We start from the raw sequence: 21,328 nt of genomic DNA, 5'->3' as shown, positions 1-21,328 counted from the left end.
ATGGCTAATTTGGCTCCTGAATCACTGACATCGGTGTATCACCATTTTAGAGAAATAATTAATTTGACTCTTAATGAGTATCCAGTACTTTATGTAAGGATTCTTTCCTCCTTTGGCTTCAGTGCCCAGGTCCAAGGGAGAGAACAGGCAGAAAGAACAAAATGAATTTCTTTCAGCTTAAATTTTCTTTCATCCATAAGGAAAAACCACTGGCTATACTTGTGACCTTAGTCATCTGAAGGAAATCCCCCCTCCTCCTCAAACCTATATACTTGTATAACAGGGACAAAGATGCATAACTTCCTAAAGGATTCAAAGTGAGATTTGGAAACAGGGTGTCTGTATCTCACAGGCAGCTCTGAAAACGTAAACCTCTAATCCCCAGAAGCACCTCCTTAGCTCACAGGCACCGAGGGGTAGATTCAGTATTACAGGAACTCCTCACTTAACGTTATAGTTATGTTCCTGAAAAACGCGACTTTAGCGAAATGATGTTAAGCGAATCCAATTTCCCCATAAGACTTAATGTAAATGAGTGGGTTAGGTTCCAGGGAAATTTTTTTCACCAGACTAGGTTCCAAGGAAATTTTTTTCACCAGACAAAAGACTATATTATTATATATATATACACACACACATACACACACACAGTACAAGTTTTAAAAGAGCAATTTAATACTGGTATACAGTATGATGATTGTGAAGCTTGGTTGAAGTGGAGGAGTCAGAGGGTGGGATATTTCCCAGGGAATACCTTACTGCTAAATGATGAACTACAATTGGCTGAGCCCTCAAGGTTTAACTCTCACACTCTACAAGGGAGCAAGAAAGGAGGTGAGGCAGACAGAGACAGAGACGCACATTTCCTCTTTAAATATGGAGAGTGGGGTCAGAAGTACACTGCCTTCTTAATTCGATCAGCAAGCTGAGACAGACAGCAGCAGCTCCCTCCCTCAGTGTGTCCCCCTTGCTCTATGGAAGATGGGGTAAGCGGGGTGCAGGAGCACAGGGGAGGGGGACATCCTGACATTAGCCCCCCCTCCTTCTCCTCCTCCCACACAGCAAGCAGGAGTCTAGGGGAGCAGCTCTAAGGCAGAGGGCAGGAGCAGCATGGCAGTGGGGGGAGGGACAGCTGAACTGCTGGCAATTTATAACCTGCTGAGCAGCTGCTGTACAGGGAACTTAGGGGAGCGGGGAGCTTATAGGGCGGCTGCCAGTCTACCCTGGTTCCAACCACCCACCAGCTAGCTGCAACAGGCTGCTCTTCTTGCAAGCAGTGGACAAAGCAGGCGACTGCCAAACGAGTTAGAAGGGAGCATTGATAAACGAGCATGTTCCCTAATTGATCAGCAACATAACAATGAAACAACGTTAACCGGGATGACTTTAAGTGAGGAGTTCCTGTATTTGTGGCAGACAGCCAGACCAGGCTCAGAAAAATCCTATTGTTTAACAGCCCAGGACATACCAAAATACTGGTCTGGACAAAGTCAGATTTAATTATTTACTGCTAGCCAATTAAGGTGCTGACCTCAAATAAAGGGCTCTTTTTCCACCTGGCTCCAAATAACCTCTAGTCTATTGTATGTACATTTTCCTCTTTAGAAACCAACATCAAACAGGGAGGGGGTTGGGGGCCATTTTAAAACTTAAGTTAGTAGTTTATTTTTTCATTACTGCCTCTGTTTCTAATTTTTGAATTAGTCCTCCTAGTGGTGATGTCATGAGCAGAGGAGAATAGGCAGTTTACCCATCTTTTTGCACAAGCCTTCCCACAGTAACAGAAGGAGAAGTAGGGGAAAGTGACAGGGATTGAAAAGAGCTGTTGACTGCGACTAGCATTTTAAGCACAATGCCATGTATCCAGTCAAAGCAGGTCTCAGACAAGCTCTCAGACAGGGTGTTAAAATGCCAGTGGCAGCCTCTCTATACTAGGGAGCTGAACTAATGGTAGCAATAGGGGGAAAACCACTTTAAGTTCCCTCAGTATAGATAAAGCCTGAATAGACCAGATAATGTCCTCCATCTGTACATGCATCTTTCACTGACATAAATGGATACCACACAGAGATCAAAGGCAGAATTCTGTCTGCTACATCAGATGAGTAAGACAGAATCAGTTCACCTTCACAATATTTTCTATTTAATAAAGTTTGTAACTAATATGGTTCTTCATAAATGAAAGCGTAAACCAATCAAATTTATTACAATAATCAGAAGTGCTGATATAACATAATTAACAGTTCTAGCTCAGTCTGTTATTAATTATTAAAATAAATATTAAAAATCCTAGTCATTCCCCTGTCTGGGCCTCCCAATGTCACCTATGTACTCTATTTTCTTTAGACTATAAATTGCTTGGGGCAGCTGTATTCTGGGTCTTGTACTGTGCCAAGCTTATTCTCATTGCTTAATTCAAGTGACTAGATTCAGGGGTCTGATTATTGGTGTATGTTTTTTGAGTGTCTCTGCTCTCAACTCATATACAACAGCTATATCGCTTAACAGTAAGAAACATATTTACAGTTAGTTCCCATGGTAACACATGAAGTTTATTATCAGTATTAGTCATATATTCACAGTGATATATTTATATCAAAATAAACTGAATTCATTTCTATGAAAATCTCACCTATATTTCTGTTCCCTGTTCTGTAGCAATTTTGTTTACTCATAATAAGACAACAATAGTGCAGAGGAGACACAAAACTGATGGATTGACTACTCACACTGTAGTTCATGGAGGCTGCTCCGTTAGAAACTTTTGAAGCTATGAATGCTGTACTTTCCCAAGAAAATGCTTCCAAAAATACAACACTATTTATCTCTCTCTCATAGCTTTTTATGGCACCCATAATTAGCTAGATCCAAGAGCTGCTGGGACACTGGAGGGTACCTGCAGAACTGCCCCTGGTAGGGTTGGACACCTTGAGAAAAACACCCTCCATCTCACTGCAGACCATACCTTTTTTGATCTTATCTGCCATTTCAGGCGGGTAAAACATGGGCTCTGTATAAGATGCCCATAATAATTTTCTTGCTGTTGGATAGGGCTTACTGGTGGACAGTACACAAACACTCTTACCCTGCTCTCCAAATTCCTAGCTGAGGTCTGCTGGGCAGTCAGCCACAAAGGGAATGGAGGGAAAGTACAGAGTGTCAAAATACCAATTAAAAAAAAAATGTGGGGGCGGGAAGTTTGCTAAGGCCCATCCAATCCAAAGGAAAAACCCTCTATAATATCCCGTAGATAAGGCACAGAAACAATGTGCAGAAACAGTGAGCCTGAGCTTGCTATATAAGGGGAAACTCTGATTCCAGAAGCTTCTAGCAGAGCTGCCTCCAGAAGCTGCAATAGGCAAGGACAACCCATCAATTCTAAGTTTCCTCTGGAATGTTAAAATCTGTATGCGAGAACAAAATTCTGTTCCTACTGAACTCAATGCCAAAACTCTAATTGACTTCATTGGGAGCAGGCCCTAAATCTGTGTAACATTCATTTCACCAAGGAATCAGAAAGCAACTTTTCAGAAAGAAGAGAATTATACAGCAGTCATTATGATGGTTAAATGGATAATGCTATGCGTTGCACAAAGCAGACACTGATATAGGTTTCCAGAGTAGCAGCCGTGTTAATCTGTATCCGCAAAAAGAACAGGAGTACTTGTGGCACCTTATAGACTAACAAATTTATTTGAGCATAAGCCTTCGTGGGCTACAGCGCACTTCATCGGATGCACAGAATGGAACATATAGTAAGAAGATTGTGTGTGTGTATATACACACACACACACACACACACACACACACACACACACATACAGAGAACATGAAAAAGTGGAGTAAGAGGCTAATTAATTAAGATGAGCTATTATCAGCAGAAGAAAAAAACTTTTGTAATGATAATCAAGATGGCCCATTTAGACAGCTGACAAGAAGATGTGAGGATACTTAACATGGGGAAATAGATTCAATATATGTAATGACCCATCCACTCCCAGTCTCTATTCAAACCCAAGTTAATGTATCTAGTTTGCATATTAATTCAAGCTCAGCAGTTTCTTGTTGGAGTCTGTTTCTGAAGCTTTTCTGTTGCAAAAGTACCACCTTTAAATCTATTACTGAGTGGCGAGAGGTTGAAGTGTTCTTCTACCGGTTTTTGAATGTTATGATTCCTGATGTCAGATTTGTGTCCGTTTATTCTTCTGCGGTTTGGTCAATGTACATGGCAGAGGGGCATTGCTGGCACATGATGGCATATATCACATTGGTAGATGTGCAGGTGAACGAGGCCCTGACGGCGTGGCTAATGTGATTAGGCCCTATGATGGTGTCACTTGAATAAATAAGTGGACACAGCTGGCATCAGGCTTTGTTGCAAGGATAGGTTCCTGGGTTAGTGTTTTTGTTGTGTGGTGTGTGGTTGCTAGAGAGTATTTGCTTCAGGTTGGGGGGCTGTCTGTAAGCGAGGACTGGTCTGTCTCCCAAGATCTGAGAGAACGAGGGATCATTTTTCAGGATAGGTTGTAGATCTTTGATGATGCGCTCGAGAGGTTTTAGTTGGGGGCTGAAGGTGACAGCTAGTGGCATTCTGTTCTTTTCTTTGTTGGGCCTGTCCTGTAGTAGGTGACTTCTGGGTACTCTTCTGGCTCTGTCAAGCTGCTTTTTCACTTCAGCAGGTGGGTATTGTAGTTGTAAGAATGCTTGATAGAGATCTTGTAGGTGTTTGTCTCTGTCTAAGGGATTGGAGCAAATGCGGTTGTATTGTAGAGCTTGGCTGTAGACAATGGACCGTGTGGTGTGTCCTGGATGGAAGTTGGAGGCATGTAGGTAAGTATAGCGGTCAGTCAGTTTCTGGTATAGGGTGGCGTTTATGTGACCGTCGCTTATTAGCACAGTAGTGTCCAGGAAATGGATCGCTTGTGTGGATTGGTGTAGGCTGAGGTTGATGGTGGGATGGAAATTGTTGAAATCATGGTGGAATTCCTCAAGGGCTTCTTTTCCATGAGTCCAGATGATGAAGATGTCATCAATGTAGCACAAGCAGAGTAGAGGCATTAGGGGATGAGAGCTAAGGAAGCGTTGTTCTAAGTCAGCCATAAAAATGTTGGCATCCTGTGGGGCCATGTGGGTACCCCAGCAATATTGCTGACTTGAAGGTCTATATTGTCCCCAAATGTGAAATAGTTGTGGGTGAGGACAAAGTCACAAAGGTCTTTTTCTCCTGCTGATAATAGTTCATCTTAATTAATTAGCCTCTTACTCCACTTTTTCATGTTTTCTGTATGTGTATATCTGTCTATCTTCTTACTATATGTTCCATTCTATGCATCCGATGAAGTGGGCTGTAGCCCACGAAAGCTTATGGTCAAATAAATGTGTTAGTCTCTACGGTGCCACAAGTACTCCTGTTCTTTTTACTGATATATAGTGAGCTGTCAAACTGTATTACTGGCTTAGGAAGAATCTGATCAGCCTTTAAGGGAGGCAAAATACAGGTGAAATGACTGATAAGAAGAAGGCTGTCATCTCAGAGCAAGCAGTGTGCCTTCTAGCCATATGAGGAGAACACCAATCACTCCATACCAAATTGGATAGGGTAACTCTCTGTTGCAGCCACTGCCTCAGGTAACATCCACCCTTGATGGGGGGTGACTGGACAAGGAAAAATTCACTAAACTGCCAAGGAACTGTTTGCATAAACAGAGAATAAAAAATTTGCAGGCATTAGAAGCAATTGTGTTGTCGCCTATGGATTCTTGCATATCTGAAAAATCCAAAAGGATTGTAAGCAGTTGCATGACATTAAGCCTGAGCACCGATGTATGCAATCTTTAAAAAAAAAAAAAAAAAAAAAAAAAAAACACACCACACAAAAATACCAAAAATGTTCTAAAAAAAAAAATACAAGGATTTTGGATTTTGTTATTTTCTTTATGCAACCTTCTTAAACTTTTTTGTTTGTTTGTTTTGGAGGGTGGGGAAGAAAGGGGGCAAGAGAACTGTTAAATTCACAGAGATCTTCAGGTACATCTTTCCTTCCAAATAATATAAAAACTTTATTTAGACCACATCACTGGGTATAATAGCTTTGTGGTGTAGCAGAGATGCTTTGTATGAACTTACAGGAGAGCAGGATTTCATTTTACACTTTTATTCTTTTCTTCGCAGCCTACGAGGAGTTGCTGTGTAATGCTGTCGAAGCAAAACACAGAGTCACAAGAAGGAGTTCTTAACACTCAACAATGATTATTTATGGCAATTAAGTAAATTAACAAAAACAACAAGGAGTCCTTGTGGCACCTTAGAAACTAACAAATGTATTTGGGCATAAGCTTTCTTGGGCTAAAACCCACTTCATCAGATGCATGGAGTGGAAAATACAGTAGAGAGGTATAAATACACAGCATATGAAAAGATGGGAGTTGCCTTACCAAGTAGGGGGTCAGTGCTAACGAGCCAATTCAATTAAGGTGGAAGTGGGCTATTCTCAACGGTTGACAAGCAGGGATGGAAATCACTTTTGTACTGCTAATGAGGCTTTTGTAGTGCTAATGTAATCAAGGTGGCCCATTTCGAAGAGTTAACAAGAAGGTGTGAGTATCAACAGGGGGAAATTAGTTTTTGTAGTGACCCATCCACTCCCAGTCTTTATTCAGGCCTAATTTGATGGTGTCCAGTTTGCAAATTATTTCCAGTTCTGCAGTTTCTCACTGGAGTCTGTTTTTGAAGTTTTTTTTGTTGAAGAATTGCCATTTTTAAGTCTGTTATTGAGTGTTCAGGGAGACTGAAGCGTTCTCCTCCTGGTTTTTGAATATTATAATTCTTGATGTCAAATTTCTGTCCACTTATTCTTAGAGACTCTCTAGTTTGGCCAATGTACAAGGCTACTTCCACCTTAACTGAATTGGCTCGTTAGCACTGACCCCCCACTTGGTAAGGCAACTCCCATCTTTTCATATGCTGTGTATTTATACCTCTCTACTATATTTTCCACTCTGTGCATCTGATGAAGAGGGTTTTAGCCCATGAAAGCTTATGCCAACACACATTTGTTAGTCTCTAAGGTGCCACAAGGACTCCTCGTCGTTTTTGCTGATACAGACTACCACCCTCTGAAACCTGTCACTAAGTAAATTAAGTAAATGCTGCTCTGAAAGCAACCCATCCAGTGTTGTTTGGTTAGGAGATTAATGACTACAATGCAAGCCCTTCAATGAGGAAGTGTTTGTAGAAGTGTTTCAGGGAACTGAAGCATAAATGTGGAGGAAACCCCTCAGATGAGAGAACAAAATATTCCCCATCATCGATAACCATTGTCTTTCCTCTTTCCATAATGGGGTGTCAATTTAAATACCCAATTCACCCACAGTCTATTTATATGCTCCAACACTTCCATCAGAATTTCAGTAAAAATGCAGATGAAATTAAAAAGAATCTGAGAACTAGATCAGGCAAAACTGGGATAGGAGATACCCAGTTAGTAAAACTGGTCTTTCACAGTAAAAAATTATGTTTTTAGGGATATACATTTTGTACTTAGAAGTAGTAAGTGTCCTTGGAGTTTCTAAGAAAGACAGGATAGGTGAAGTAATATGTTGGACCAGCTTCTGCTGGTACAAGGTACAAGCTTTCGAGCTACACACCATTCCTTTTCAGATCTGGGACACACTGATTTGTTTCCCCAGACCTGAAGAGGAGCTCTGTGTAGCTGATATACTTGTACCTTCCATCAACAGAAGCTGGTCCAATAAGAGAAGGTTGCTCATCCTGTGCAGTAATTGTGGTTCTTCAAGATGTGTGTCCCCATGGGTGCTCCACTCTAGGTGCACATGCACCCCACACGCTTCAGATCAGAGATTTTAAGTAGCACTATCCATTCAGCTTGCACACACGAGCCCTGTAGTCTGATGCCCTGCCCGATGGCTCTACAGAGCTGCATGAGTGAACTGCCATCACTTCCTTCTAGACCACAAAGCTCCACTGTAAAGAACTCTGAAGCACAAGGAGGAGCAGGACTGGTAGTGGAACATCCACAGAGGAACTCATCTCCAACGACTACAGCTACTGCACAGGCTGAGTAACCTTCTCTTCTTATCTGAGTAGCGTCTCTATAAGTGCTCCACTCTAGGTGACTACCAAGCAGTACCCTCTACAGAGGTGTGGGACTTAGGTGTTGAGTCAAAGATTGAAAATAGTACAGTAGAGCTAAACTTGGCACCAGAAGGTGAGGCATGAGAATATATGAATGGAGGTCCAAGTCACATATTTCCATGCCAGAGACGTTCTTAAGAGAGGCTATTGAAATAGAGAGAGATCTCATGGAGTGAGATAATATCTAGAAGGAGGTTGGAGATCATGAGACTGACAGCAGTAGGTAATGCAGCCACATATCACTCTGGAGAGTCTTTGCTTGGAAATTGGAGATTCCTTAGTTATGTCCACAATGGAGAAACAATCTGGGAGTTTTTCTAAAGGGCTTAGTCCTATCTATATAAAAGGCTAATTCCCTCCTGACATCAAGTGTGTGTAATGCCACAACTCCTTTATTCTGGTGTGTCTTAGAGAAGAAAACTGGATGATAGGAAGTTTATGTGGAAGTCCAAGGATACCTTTGGTAAGAACTTAGGATGTGGTCGCAATGTGACCTTATCCTTAAAACAAGACTAAGGGGAGAGGGAGATAAGAGCCCCTGTCTCTCCAAATCTTCAAGCAGAAGTAAGGCTACTAGAAAAGCTGTTTTCATAGACAAGTGCAGAAGGAAGCAGGTAGCCATAGTTCAAATAGGGGCCTGATAAGGCATCTGAGTGCCAAGTTGAGGTCCCATGCTGGTGCAGGGAATCTGATTTGTGAAAAAAGATTCTCCAGTCCCTTGAGAAACCTCCTTGCTGTAGGATGAGCGAAGATGGAGAAACCATCTACCGTATGATGGAAAGCCGTAATAGCTGCCAAGTGCACTCTAACGGACCTTAGAGACAATCCTGTCATTTTTATCTCTAGTATTTAATCCAATATAACTGGTAACAGAGAGGATGTAGATGAAAGGTGTCTTAGGTCACACCAGTGACTGAATCCTATCCACTTTTGCACATAGGTACCACAAGTGAATTGTTTCCTACTACATAACAACACTTTCTTTACATCCAAAGAACAGGTTGCTTCTAACCCTGCATACCATCTATCAGCCATGTCTTAAGTCAAAGAACCTTGAGGTTGGGGTGAAAGATTTGACTGGCATTCTGAGACAAGATGGGGAATGGTCTGGTTGACAAAAGATCAAGCTGGATGAGGTAAGGGAACCATGTTTATGCCACATCGGAATTACTAGAATAACCCTGGCCTTGTCTTTTCTTATCTTGATCAGCACCTTGGCCATCCAGGGAATTGTGGGAAATGCATACAGCAGGCCTGAACTCCAACAAATTTGAAATGCATCCCCCAAGGAGTGGTGATGCGCTCTGCCTCTCAAGCAGACTTGGGAGCACTTCTTGTTCTTAGCTGTGGCAAAGAGTTCTATTTGCGGGATGCCCCAACATTGAAATATGCGGTGGAGTATAATGGGATCTATCTCCCATTCATGATTTTCCAAGAAGCACTTGTTGAGGGCAGTTGCTGTGATGTTTTGTATGCCTTGAAGGTAAGCTGCGGAGATATTGATCTGGTTTTGTGTGCACCAATTCCAGAGCCTCACTGCCTTGGCACAGAGGGAATGTGGTCTTGCTCTCAAGACGGTTGATATAAAGCATTCATGACATGCTGTCCATCATGATCTTCACATATTTGCCCCGATCAGCAGAAGGAAACGGAGACAGGCATTTGACTGCTCTGAGTTCCAGCTAGTGGACGTGCAGAGTGGACTCGAGAGGAGATCACCTGCCTTGAACAGTGTGAGTTTCTAGGTGGGTTTCCCATCCCAGTACGGGTGCATGACATTGGAGATGGATGAGCAAAGGAGACCCTCTCACAAACATTGTGAGTATCCTTCCACCAGTCGAGGAAGCTTTTCATGACCAAAGGCATCAAGACTAGTTTGTTCAAACTGTGTTTGGTTGGCGAATAAACAGTTCTATGTCACTGACTGGGACAGCCCCCCAGCACAAAAGGCAGCATTTAAAACCAGGAGAACTGGGCATGCCCTCCCAGCATTTAAGTTACCCTGAGGGGAGAAAAAAAATAGGCACAAGGACAACAGTCCCTATCATAAAAATATAAATAAAATCTCTTCTTTTTTTCAAGTATTTTTTCCATTTTTAATTTTTTTAACATTTATAAAATTAGTACAACTAACACAAAGTAAACATTAAGAACTACCACTAAGTAACTAGTAAGGTACAAGAAAAAAAAATACAGCTGAGGTAAGCTCAACTCCGACACTGCTGAGACTCCGTCTTAGGCTGAGGCAGTTGAGAAGGAACTGCGGGAGGTTTGCCCATGTAACCTTATATAGCCACCGTGCAAGGCATGAGGCTGCAGAGAACGCATGCACAGACCAAATGGATACTGCTGCCTAAAATATCTGATCTGAGGCACATGAGGCACCTAGAGTGGAGCACTCTCTCGAAGAAGAAAAGATTACCTCACCTACCTTGCTTCTCTCTTATCCTGGGACCAACATGGCTACAACTACACAGAAAACTACACCTTGACGTTTCTGGCAGTTCAACCTTCATGACCTAGGTCTCAAAGTCAGCCATTTTTTGCTTACTGTCAATGTATTTATTTTGTGCCTTATTTTCAAACCTATTGGAGATGCAATAATTTTGTGCAAATACTTGATCCTAAAAAGTGAAATGTTAGCATCATCTATACCCAGAGTAGTCAAATTTATTTAGTCTCTGACACCATTACTCTTCTCAAGCATATGGCAGAATGAAAACCTCAGGACTGCTCATTTTGCCTCTTTACTCCCATCACTAATGTAGCCGGACAAAGAATATAGCAACATAGAAACTTGCTACCCCATTGATCCTGGCAATCTTAGACCCTCAGGAGGTCTTGAGAAATGAAACAGGTACAAAAATCAAGCACAAGATAAAAAAGAAAAGCAAGCCAAGTGCATGATGTAATATCTCAAAACATACATGGCAACACAGAACCCCAATGAAGTTTCAGTAGTCCAGTACATTAATATACCATGTATTTAGAATATTAAATATGAACTCTTCCACACTTCATATATTAGCACTTTGCAAGCACTGCATAATTTTTCTGAAATAAAAAAAATTTAAAGGGGAAAAAAAGAAAACATAAGGAAGGGTCAAGGCAGTGCTTTCTTCTACTCCAAAAGCACAACTATCTTAAGATCCACTACAGTCACACAAAGGAAAATGAAACAGAAGAGCCCCCAATTTTCAGAAGAGGAGTGTGGGAGGAAAGTAGTGTTTCCATGGCACATCCATTTCTTCAACAGAGAATAAGGAAGTCTCTCTATGCAAGAGACATGCATTTGGGGCTCAGGAGATTTGGAAACCATGGGCTGTCGTCAGGAAGGGCTAAAGCCAGGAATATAGCTATGCTCTCCACTGTATTCTGTTCACCTGGAAACCTGCAGGATTACCCAATCAATATTTTATGTAGGCAGCTCCACCCTTTTAAGAAACACTTCGGGGATGGGGAGTATATTCAGGCCATCTGCAAAAAAACAAGACCCTGGCAGCATGACTACTGCTATGCTATGGTGGGGCTACAAGAAAGCCTGGAATCAATGTAAAAGTGTTTGGCTTCTGTGCAGATAAATTAACCTCAGAGGCATCCTCAGAACCATGCTTCATCTGGGACATCCAAAGTTTTTGGGACATGAACATCCTTCTCACACCTGTTGGGAAGCCCTTGATATGTTGATTGGAAGGTAACTCTGCAAGTGTGATTTTACTCATGAGACAAGTCTTCCACAACCATCACCACATACTCCCCAACCACCCCTTTTTCTTGTAATGTAGAACACAAGGTACTCTGGGGGAAATTCTGCCTTTGTTTTCTTGCTTACAAACCTTACTGCTCCATAACTTCAATGCAGTTTAAATCTGATAGATGTGAGGTTCAAATATTGCCCTTTCCCTTGAAAATTAGTGCAACAAAACAAAAGTAATTTCTTTTAATGTAATTTGGTGATTTGTTTACATACCTTTTAAAAATTCATCTTCAAAAAACTGAGATGCGACTTTCTGTGGATAATTCACTCCAGCTCCCCAGGCAATCAATGGTGTTAAAGTCTCTGAGGGATGGCCAGCCCCATGAGAGCCTACAGATATGACAAACCAAACACACAATGACTTGATAAGCAAGGCAAATAGTGCTCTCACAGAGACAAGTTTAATTTTCTGCCTAGAAAAAAATATCCTGTCTATATTCTTCAGACAGGCTACACTAGCACCACATGTTATTTTACTGGAATGACCAGAGACATTTTAGAAACCGTTCTTTTAAAATGTGCACTTATGTAGTGCCATCCATTTGAGAATCACAAAGCAATTTACAAACATTGGCTAACTTCAGCTTCACCACACCCTTTGAAATAGATATTTTTCCACATTTTAACATATATGGAAACCAAGGCACAAGGAAATTCCCATCAAAAATTTCAAATTTGAGTGTCCAAAGTTAAGCATTTAGGCTCCAAACCTTTGAAAACATATACATATACCTAACATGCATGTGCCATTGAAATCAAAGGGATTACTCAGGTGTGTAAAGTTAAACATGTCTATAAATTTGGGCAAAAGGTCTTAGGCACCTAAATAAGTGACTTGATTTTCAAAGGTATAAAGTATCTGTCCTTTTCCAGTGGTGAAAGGTGCCCACTGAACAAGCTGGGGAAGCATAGGTGCCCTGTCCTGTTCCCAGTATACCTTACAAAATGCATTCTACAAGGTGTGTGTGTGTGCACATGTGCATGTGTATGAGAAGGGTTTGAAAGAATATCAAATTTAATTATGTAATTAAAGATGAAATCTTAATATATATATGCTCCAGAGATAGAGTTGAGGTTGCGTTTGTAACAACTAGTAAGGGTACAAATGAAAGGTTAAAGTTTGCTAACTCACTCTGTTTTCTTTTAAGCCGCTTTGAGCCTAAGAACCTGCAGATCTGGGAAGGATTTGTGGATTTAAGCCTCTACACACAAAGTTCTCCCACTTCCCTCTGTTTTGATGACTGGATCAGAGCCAATCAGTGACATTGCTAATCCAAGAAGGAGAGCAGCTTGGGTACAAAGGAACCTAGCTCTGAGAAAGAAGGGCAGAAGTCAGGAGCAGGGAAGAATAGATGCTGCTTATCTGCATGGGCTCACTAAGGGAGATCTTTTCCCCTACCTGAACTTGTTTAGATGTTTTTCTCATAGTGCAGGTCTTGGCAGAGAGCAGACTAGCAGAGGTTCAAAAACTCATCTCTCTGCTGCTGTCCCTAATGAACCCCAAACTGTTTTTTAGCAGTGAGAGGATTGGCTCATAATGGAAGCATGATTATCCAGCAGAGAAGTCAGGTTGGTGTCAGGTGCTAAGACTACCCTTCTGAAACCCTCGGTGTATCCCAAATCCATTGTTCAGCAAAGCAGAAGGCTGCTAAGCACATCCCCCTGGGAACTACTCTGGGAAAATCTGCCCCAACCACTGCGTTCCCTTCCAATGCAAGACTTATTTTCTTTCTGAGTTCATATGCAGGAGCCTTTTGTAGTTGCTGCAGCAGCTGCTCAGTTTCTACAACTACTATAAGGTCTTGGGATGTACCACTAGGGTTTGGAAGTCCCCAGACCCAAACTTCAAACCATTTCCAAGAAGGCCTTCTCCCTCCCAGACAATGGCCTGGACAAAGGGAGAAGGAAAAAATTTCCAGTGGAAAAAATAAAGAAAAATATTTTTCAGGGGAAAGAATTCCTTGAAAAAGTCCTTGCACAGACAGCAGAAGAGGCAACATATGCTCTTCTCTGTAGAGCACAAAGACTGGGAAAGAACCAGATGGGAGTTTTCAGTTTCAAAAAGGGAGCTCTGCCTCCATTCATCAGGCATGAGTTAGGACCTCTCTCCAGTGTAGTGAATCCATCACAGGAGAAAAGTAAATTTTGGGGTGCATTTTTTTTTGTTTTAAACTGACCCATGAATGTGTGCCACTGCCTTACTGAGTAGCCACATGACATTCATTCTTATTATCCCTTTCCTCTCACCCAGCTCTTTGCCCCTTATGTGTGTCTCTCTGACCATCATTCCTTGTGTCATGTCAAAATTAGATCATACACTCTTTGTGGCAAGAACTGTGTCTTTACTTGTTTTTGCCAGGTGCCTAACACATTTTGAATGGACTCAAAATAAATAATAGCACAATTGTTAGCACTACAGCTCTAATAAAAGCACAGATCTACAGCATTTAGACTTTTGGCTATGGTCCAGATATGCTTTTTCCTGGCTTGATCCTGGAATCACTGAAGTCAATTGTAAAGCTCCCACTCACTTTAAGGTGTAGGATCAGGCTTTTTATAAAGAGGGGCAGGAGGAATCTCTCAAAAATTCAAAGGATACCCCATTTTATAGAATCATAAAAAAGTAGGGGTGGAAGTGACTTCGAGAGGTCATCTAGTGCTGTGGCAAGACCAAATATATCTAGATCATCCTCAACGTGTATTTGTCCTACCTGTTATTAAAAACCTTTAAGAATGAGGATTCCATAATCTCCCTTGGCAACCTATTCCAGTATTTCACTATCCTCACAGTTACGGAGTTTTCTTCTAATAGCTAACCTAAATCTCCCTTGCTCCAAATTAAGCCGATTACTTCTGGTCCTACTTTCACAGGACACAGAGAACAATTAATCACCACTCTTTTTATAAACAGCCTTTAACATATCAGAAGACTTATCAGGTCCCCCCACCCCAGTCTTCTTTTATCAAAGCTAAATATGCTCTTTTTTTTGTTTTTTTGTTTTTTTTAACATTTCATCAACAGGTCAGTTTTTCTCAACCTTTTATCATTTTTGTTGCTCTCCTCTGCACTCGCTCCAGTTTGTCCACATCTTTCTTAAAGTGTGGCACCCAAAGTTGGTCACAACACTCCAATTGAAGCCTCAACAGTGCTGAGTGCAGCAAAACAATTACCTCCCATGTTGTACATACAACACTCCTTTTAATAAACCCCAGAAAGATATTAGCCTTTTTTGCAGCTGCACCACATTGTTGGCTCATTTCAAGTTTCTTCCTTTCCTTCTACTTTCAAAGACCTTGCGTCTTGATCAATAACCTCCAAGTTAAAAGAAAAGGAGTACTTGTGGCACCTTAGAGACTAACAAATTTATTAGAGCATAAGCTTTCGTGAGCTACAGCTCACTTCATCGGATGCAAGTTAAAGAGAGCTATCTGCAGAATCCCTAAATATTTTTTTCAGGATTCCAGATGCACTTTTCACAAAGCTAGTTAATTTTCAGCTTGTGAAACAAAAATCAAAAATATGCATTAACAAAAAAGCTAAGTCAGGCTTAGGAAGATGATAGTGACACCCAAAGTCTTTCTACTGTGGTGAATGCTGCCTGTAAGAACAAAGAGGAAAAATGTATTCTAAAATTCAAATGTGCCAACATAAATGTCATCTACTCAACACTAAAATGTAATATTCAAACAGACTTTTGTTCTGCATATGAGCAAATGATAATTGGACTGATTGCTTTCAAAGATAGGCATAAATAAACTCTTATCCTCTCTGATGGATTATTAGGGAGTAAACAAATCCTGTTATTCCATCTCTGAACAGTTTGTAGTTCTATGCAAAAAAGCATTAATCAACTCTGTATTTTACTCCTGAACTGTACCTGAATCATCAATGATTCACAATGCCTCATGCTAATAATTATAAATATGCTGCTATTCAAAAGAAATAGCTTCCACGTATGCTGGGCAGGAAAGTCTCCATGGCTTACTACCCATTAGAACAGAAACTTCCTTCAAGAGGATTAATCTTACCTCAGAATTACAGAACACTAATGGTAACCATTTATTCTGCCATACTTCCAATTGGACACACATAGGACTGGCCTAGTGAATGCTCAAGTAAACCCACATTCTGCATCCCCAAACACATCTAAGTAGAAATATATAACACCATGAGTACTGCAGTTATTTGCCACTTAGTGCCAGCTTGTGGCACAAACCTCACTTGTAATATTTGGCAACAAAAATACAACGTAGTACTCAATTTGATTACATTGCTGAAACCAGATGTTTCTTTGCTTAAATGGAGCTACTCACAACAAGAGAAAACCTTAGAGGAGATCTTGAGCACACTTTTTTTACCCTATTTAGTTTATGCTCCTCCTCAGAAGGCTATTAGATGATACAGATGCTTTTTGGAAGATTGCAACTTTCATGTAAAGAATCTCTCTCTTTCCCCTTTAAATCTAACTGTCACCATAGTGGTACATTTGATCCAGGTCCACCAAAAAGAAAGACTAAAGTTTCTCTGAATCTCATATGTCTTACATTACAGCACAACTGCTGCCAAGACCTCAGACTAGTAAAATGTACCTCTTTTTTGGTAGCTGACATGATTATTTTATGGTAATTAATTTCGTTTGGGGAAGAAGTCATAAATTTATTTATCTTTAAGAGAGCATCTAGCCAAGCTTTTTCACCCATAAGATGAACATGCCCTTTGGTGTAACTGATAACAACATGTATTAAAAGGACTTTTACCACGCAAAATATTTTAAGTAGAAAATGTGAAGTGATCAAAGAACATATGCATTAACATAGCTTTTTGTAATGCAACTGGAAATTAACACTAGGTATGTCCCCTTGTGTTTTTATGGGGGTTCAGCCAGTCTCAACATAGCTTTAATTAGCTGCACAGGACAGTTTTTGACCTTTATGAAAAGGACGGAGACTCATTTAAATGGAAACTCCACTACAGTAAACTTTCTCTCTCCATGAGTCCCGAACTCCATCACTCCAGAATCTTCTCCTCCTCAGCCAAAGTTGCAGTGAGTCATTGGGCCCCATACAAAATCAAGCACCTGGTAGAGTGGAAGCAGCAGAGCTTTCATAGTGAGTGAAGCCCTCAAACCTGCTCATATTCTAAATAATCAGAAACTTGCCAATAATCTAAACTGCTAAGTAATTTTAGAGATTTTAAAAGTATCACCCCAATCTGTCATTCCATGGTCAGAAGTTAAGATAAAGGCAGTTTTTCCATCATTTCCATAAAAATCCTCAAGCATTGAAACAATGTCGTTTATGCCATCGTCAACTTTTCTGATATTGTCCTTGTATTCCCTATAACAAGGAAAGAAAAATATATTATTTGATTTTCTGTGAACTTTGAATTACAGATGGCAGAATACAGTGTATATAGTAGATTACTCATTGTCATTAAGGCAAGCCTCTTGATTAGAGCCAACTTCATGATTTACATGGCCTCAAGCTGTCAAAGGGAATCTAGAGGCGTCTCTTGCTTTCTCTATAGCTGATACCGGGGGGGCAGTTGAGTTGACCTGCTGCAGTGTGGTGTGGAGGGTTCTTGTACTGTTTGTGTCTATTTAAGGTCAAACCAGCCTTTGATAGAAGACTCCGGGATTTAGTAATCTGCAGTAACTAAGTAGGTGGATTAGTCATTCAAGCACTCACCTCTGGCCTATGCCAGCCCTGTCTTCACCTTGCATGTTAACAGTAGGTGCACCCCAGTCCCCAAGTCCCTTTGAAGAGTTCTCCTGTGATATCCAGCCTGACACTGGCTACTCTCAGAAAGAAGTAGTGTATCCCAGTTTACTGGTTTTACCTTAAACCACCACTCCCGTAAATCACACTGCACTTGTGAGCACTTATAATAAAACAAAATTAGGTTTATTTAAGAAAGAACAGAAAGTCAACTATAAACAAGAAAGAGTGGTGGAAACAAATGGTTACAATACAAAAGCATAAAATGCAAACCTGGGTCTACATTTACTAATAGTTACCTCTCCTATCTAATAAAATGGGTTGTTATCCCCCGACCCCAAGTTCAGTCTGTTGCAGAAACAGTTGGCTTCATAGGAACTAGGATCCAAACTTTCATGAAAACATCTCCAGGCCACAAGATTTTTCAGTGCATGGATACAGAGTGCCTCTCCCCACTCTGTGTTATGCCGAAACAGTCTTTTGTCCCTATGCATAGACAGAGCAATCCTTTTTTTTTTTTTTAAACCTCCATGTGGTTTTGATTGTTTGAAGTTGTCTCTGACAGTTTTCCATTGATAGGCTTGGGATGGAGCAAGGCTAGATAATTGAGAATTGCAATACATTACCGGTTAACCAGGGAGAAGTAACAATTCCCTCCTGCTTGAATGGGCCATCATTGAGACATATTATCCCCTGGTGACTAACTTCTAGATACAAGATTATAAAGTGTGCTTTCAGTATAGTTACATTATTCCTTAAACATTACTGTGTTTGCCTTGTGAAGTATCAGTTGAAAACTCAATCTGCAGAATATTATTGTCCTGGTACAATGTGTGTATCAACACTGCATGTAAAGTTATAAGATTTTACTATATAACGTTATTACATGCGCCGGAGTTAGAAAAGCAGGCCCAAACCAGTTTTCAAAGACAAAGACACACTGGCACCCTAGCCAGGTGTTAATGAACCATCACCTGCTCAAAAAGCATGAACAAGAGATGTATGTTTTATCACAAGGATGATTCAAACCTTATGTCCTCAAGTGACTGTTTGTCACCATGACTCAGCATATATGTTTCTAGCACAAGAAACTGAATTATAAAGATAGGAGAAAAATCCTTGACCTCACTGTCCTCCTTCATCTCTGCTCATGACATCAATGACCCTCAAGAACTGAACTTGAGAGGGGCGAGGCTGGAGTGCTGGCTGAGAGGCTTTTCAGCCAGTACAGACTGCTATAAGCTTATGGTGAGGAAAACCTGCTTTTAAGTTCACTTAGCTTGTTAAGGTAGGCATTTAGCTTGCATTTTATCTTGTATTTCTTTCATAACCAATCCTGACCTTTATGCCTCATTACTTGTAGTCACTTTAAATTTTTCTTTTCTTTCTGTAGTTAATAAACTTGTTTCACTGTTTTATCTAATCAGTGAGTTTTGATTAAAGTGTGGGGGAAACTCCATTTGGGATAACAAGGCTGGTGCATATAATTTTCCACTGATGAGATGACGGACTTTATATGTGCTTGCATTGTTCAGCAAGGTGCTGGCCAATACATGATGCACATTTCTGGGAGGAAATCTGGGACTAGAGAATCTGCTGGTATTCTTCTGCAGTGTTATTCATGAGTGGCTAGCTAGTAGCACTGTGCAGCTGGAAGCAAGTTTCATGCTGGAGCCCATGTGTTAACTGATCAAGAGTGGCTGTTTGCCCGTAAAGCAATGTAAAAGGCATCCCAGGTTGGAGAGCTGAGAACAGCTATTCAGCAATCCAGATTGTATATGGGGAATGTTAGAAATAACCGTAGATACATCTCACAAAGATTATTGGTCTTGATAAATTACAAGCTTTCTGTAGATACCTTACATGTTACTCCTTATGGATAAACACCCTGCAAGACACGTGTTTGGTGCAGTACCTTTGTCCAATCTGAGATAATAATTTGCAAAGAACAGCAAAACATCTGGCAAGCTTTCTCCATGTCACAATAATTTAAAAGTGAACTGCAAATCTTTAAAGATTAAAAGTTTTAAAAGAGCCCAATGTATTAACACAGCAATTGTAGACTTAAAAGTGAAAATTTTAAAACTCTTTTTGAAGTTACTATACATATCAATAATTGATTTCATGATGTAGTGCTTGTCTTGAGATTTTGATGAGCCTGGATTCTGTGCCCCTGTCATAAATATAAAGGGAAGGGTAAACACCTTTAAAATCCATCCTGGCCAGAGGAAAAACCCTTTCACCTGTAAAGGGTTAAGAAGCTAGGATAACCTCGCTGGCACCTGACCAAAATGACCAATGAGGAAACAAGATACTTTCAAAGCTGGAGGGGGGAGAAACACTCTATCTGTGTGATGCTTTTGTCGGGAACAAAAAGGAATGGAGTCTTAGAACTTAGTAAGTAATCTAGCTAGATATGCATTAGGTTCTGTTTGTTTAAATGGCTGATAAAATAAGCTGTGCTGAATGGAATGTATATTCCTGTTTTTGTGTCTTTTTATAACTTAAAGTTTTGTCTAGAGGGGTTCTCAGCGTTTTGAATCTGATTACTCTGTAAGGTGTTTACCATCCTGATTTTACAGAGGTGATTCTTTTACTTTTTTTCTTCAATTAAAATTCTTCTTTTAAGAACCTGATTGCTTTTTCATTGTTCTTAATATCCAAGGGTTTGGGTCTGTGTTCACCTATGCAAATTGGTGAGGATTTTTATCAAGCCTTCCCCAGGAAAGGGGGTGTAATTTGGGAGGATTTTGGGGGGAAAGATGTTTCCAGGTGGGCTCTTTCCCGGTTATATATTTGTTAGACGCTTGGTGGTGGCAGCAATAAAGTCCAAGGGCAAAAAGTAAAATAGTTTGTGCTTTGGGGAAGTTTTAACCTAAGCTGGTAAAAATAAGCTTAGGGGGTTTTTATGCAGGTCCCCACATCTGTACCCTAGAGTTCAGAGTGGGGAAGGAACCCTGACAGCCCCAAACACCCTTGTGTGTCTGATGGTGGGCCATAAATTGTCATTTTTAAGGGGGGAAAGCCACAATGACTAGCTTATCACCAACCAATCAATTCACATTTTTCTAAAAGGCTAGAAAGTATATCCTTTTAAAATAAAGACAGAGAGGAGCCCTGACACTTTGATTTAGAGGGCTCACAGTCATGTGTTTTGCCTGCTTCAGAGGTTAACCCCAATTCCTTGCACTGTCTCAGGTGAAAAAGGGAAAAAGAACTCAAGAGGAAAATGAATGGGATTGTCATAAATTTTGTTTCAAATGTTTTTGTAATGATGTACGGCCTTAAAACTTTTTCTTTTTTCAATTGACATCCAAAAAACTCGGCAGTTCACCTACAATAAGGCTGCAATATCAGACTTGTTATTTCTGGATTTCCTGTTTACTGTGGAATTAAGATGGACTCAACTTAATTTTGGACAAAAGAAAAAACAAATAATCTGCCAAGTATTCTTTTGATTAGGTGTATAATTAATAAGTTTGCTACTGCCCTTGATAATTAGAATTAAGAGATATATGCTGTGACCCAAAGAACCCCTCAATGCCAACTAGGCAAGTCTATAACAGCAACTCCTAACAAGCCTAACAAACTCACTACAACTAGCACACCACTTTCATGGTATTTATCCATGAAGATATCATGTGAGATCTTAAATTAAAGCCGGTGTCAAACTGGTTATGAATATTGTTGTAAGATGTA

The 21,328-nt window shown here is 40.5% G+C and overlaps 1 protein-coding gene across 9 annotated transcripts in view; it reads right to left on the bottom strand.

The window, feature by feature from the left end:
* Nucleotides 1-21,328, bottom strand: part of PIGN (phosphatidylinositol glycan anchor biosynthesis class N) — a 141,722-nt gene that overhangs the window by 81,684 nt on the left and 38,710 nt on the right. For all 9 annotated transcript variants that reach the window (XR_006279062.1, XM_038391007.2, XM_043508429.1 and 6 more), the window contains 2 exons: nt 17,118-17,248; nt 12,125-12,241 (listed from right to left, as the gene is read on the bottom strand). Coding sequence is in view for 8 of the 9 variants with exons in the window: in XM_038391007.2 (XP_038246935.1) it covers nt 12,125-12,241; nt 17,118-17,248 (248 nt within the window). In the remaining variant the exon portion in view is untranslated. The remainder of the gene's footprint in view (nt 1-12,124; nt 12,242-17,117; nt 17,249-21,328) is intronic.

The sequence above is a fragment of the Dermochelys coriacea genome, chromosome 2, assembly GCF_009764565.3.
Source record: "Dermochelys coriacea isolate rDerCor1 chromosome 2, rDerCor1.pri.v4, whole genome shotgun sequence".
NCBI classification, from domain to species: Eukaryota; Metazoa; Chordata; order Testudines; family Dermochelyidae; genus Dermochelys; species Dermochelys coriacea.
The sequence above is the reverse complement of the archived record's forward strand: the minus strand, read 5'-3'. Positions and strand labels throughout refer to the sequence as shown.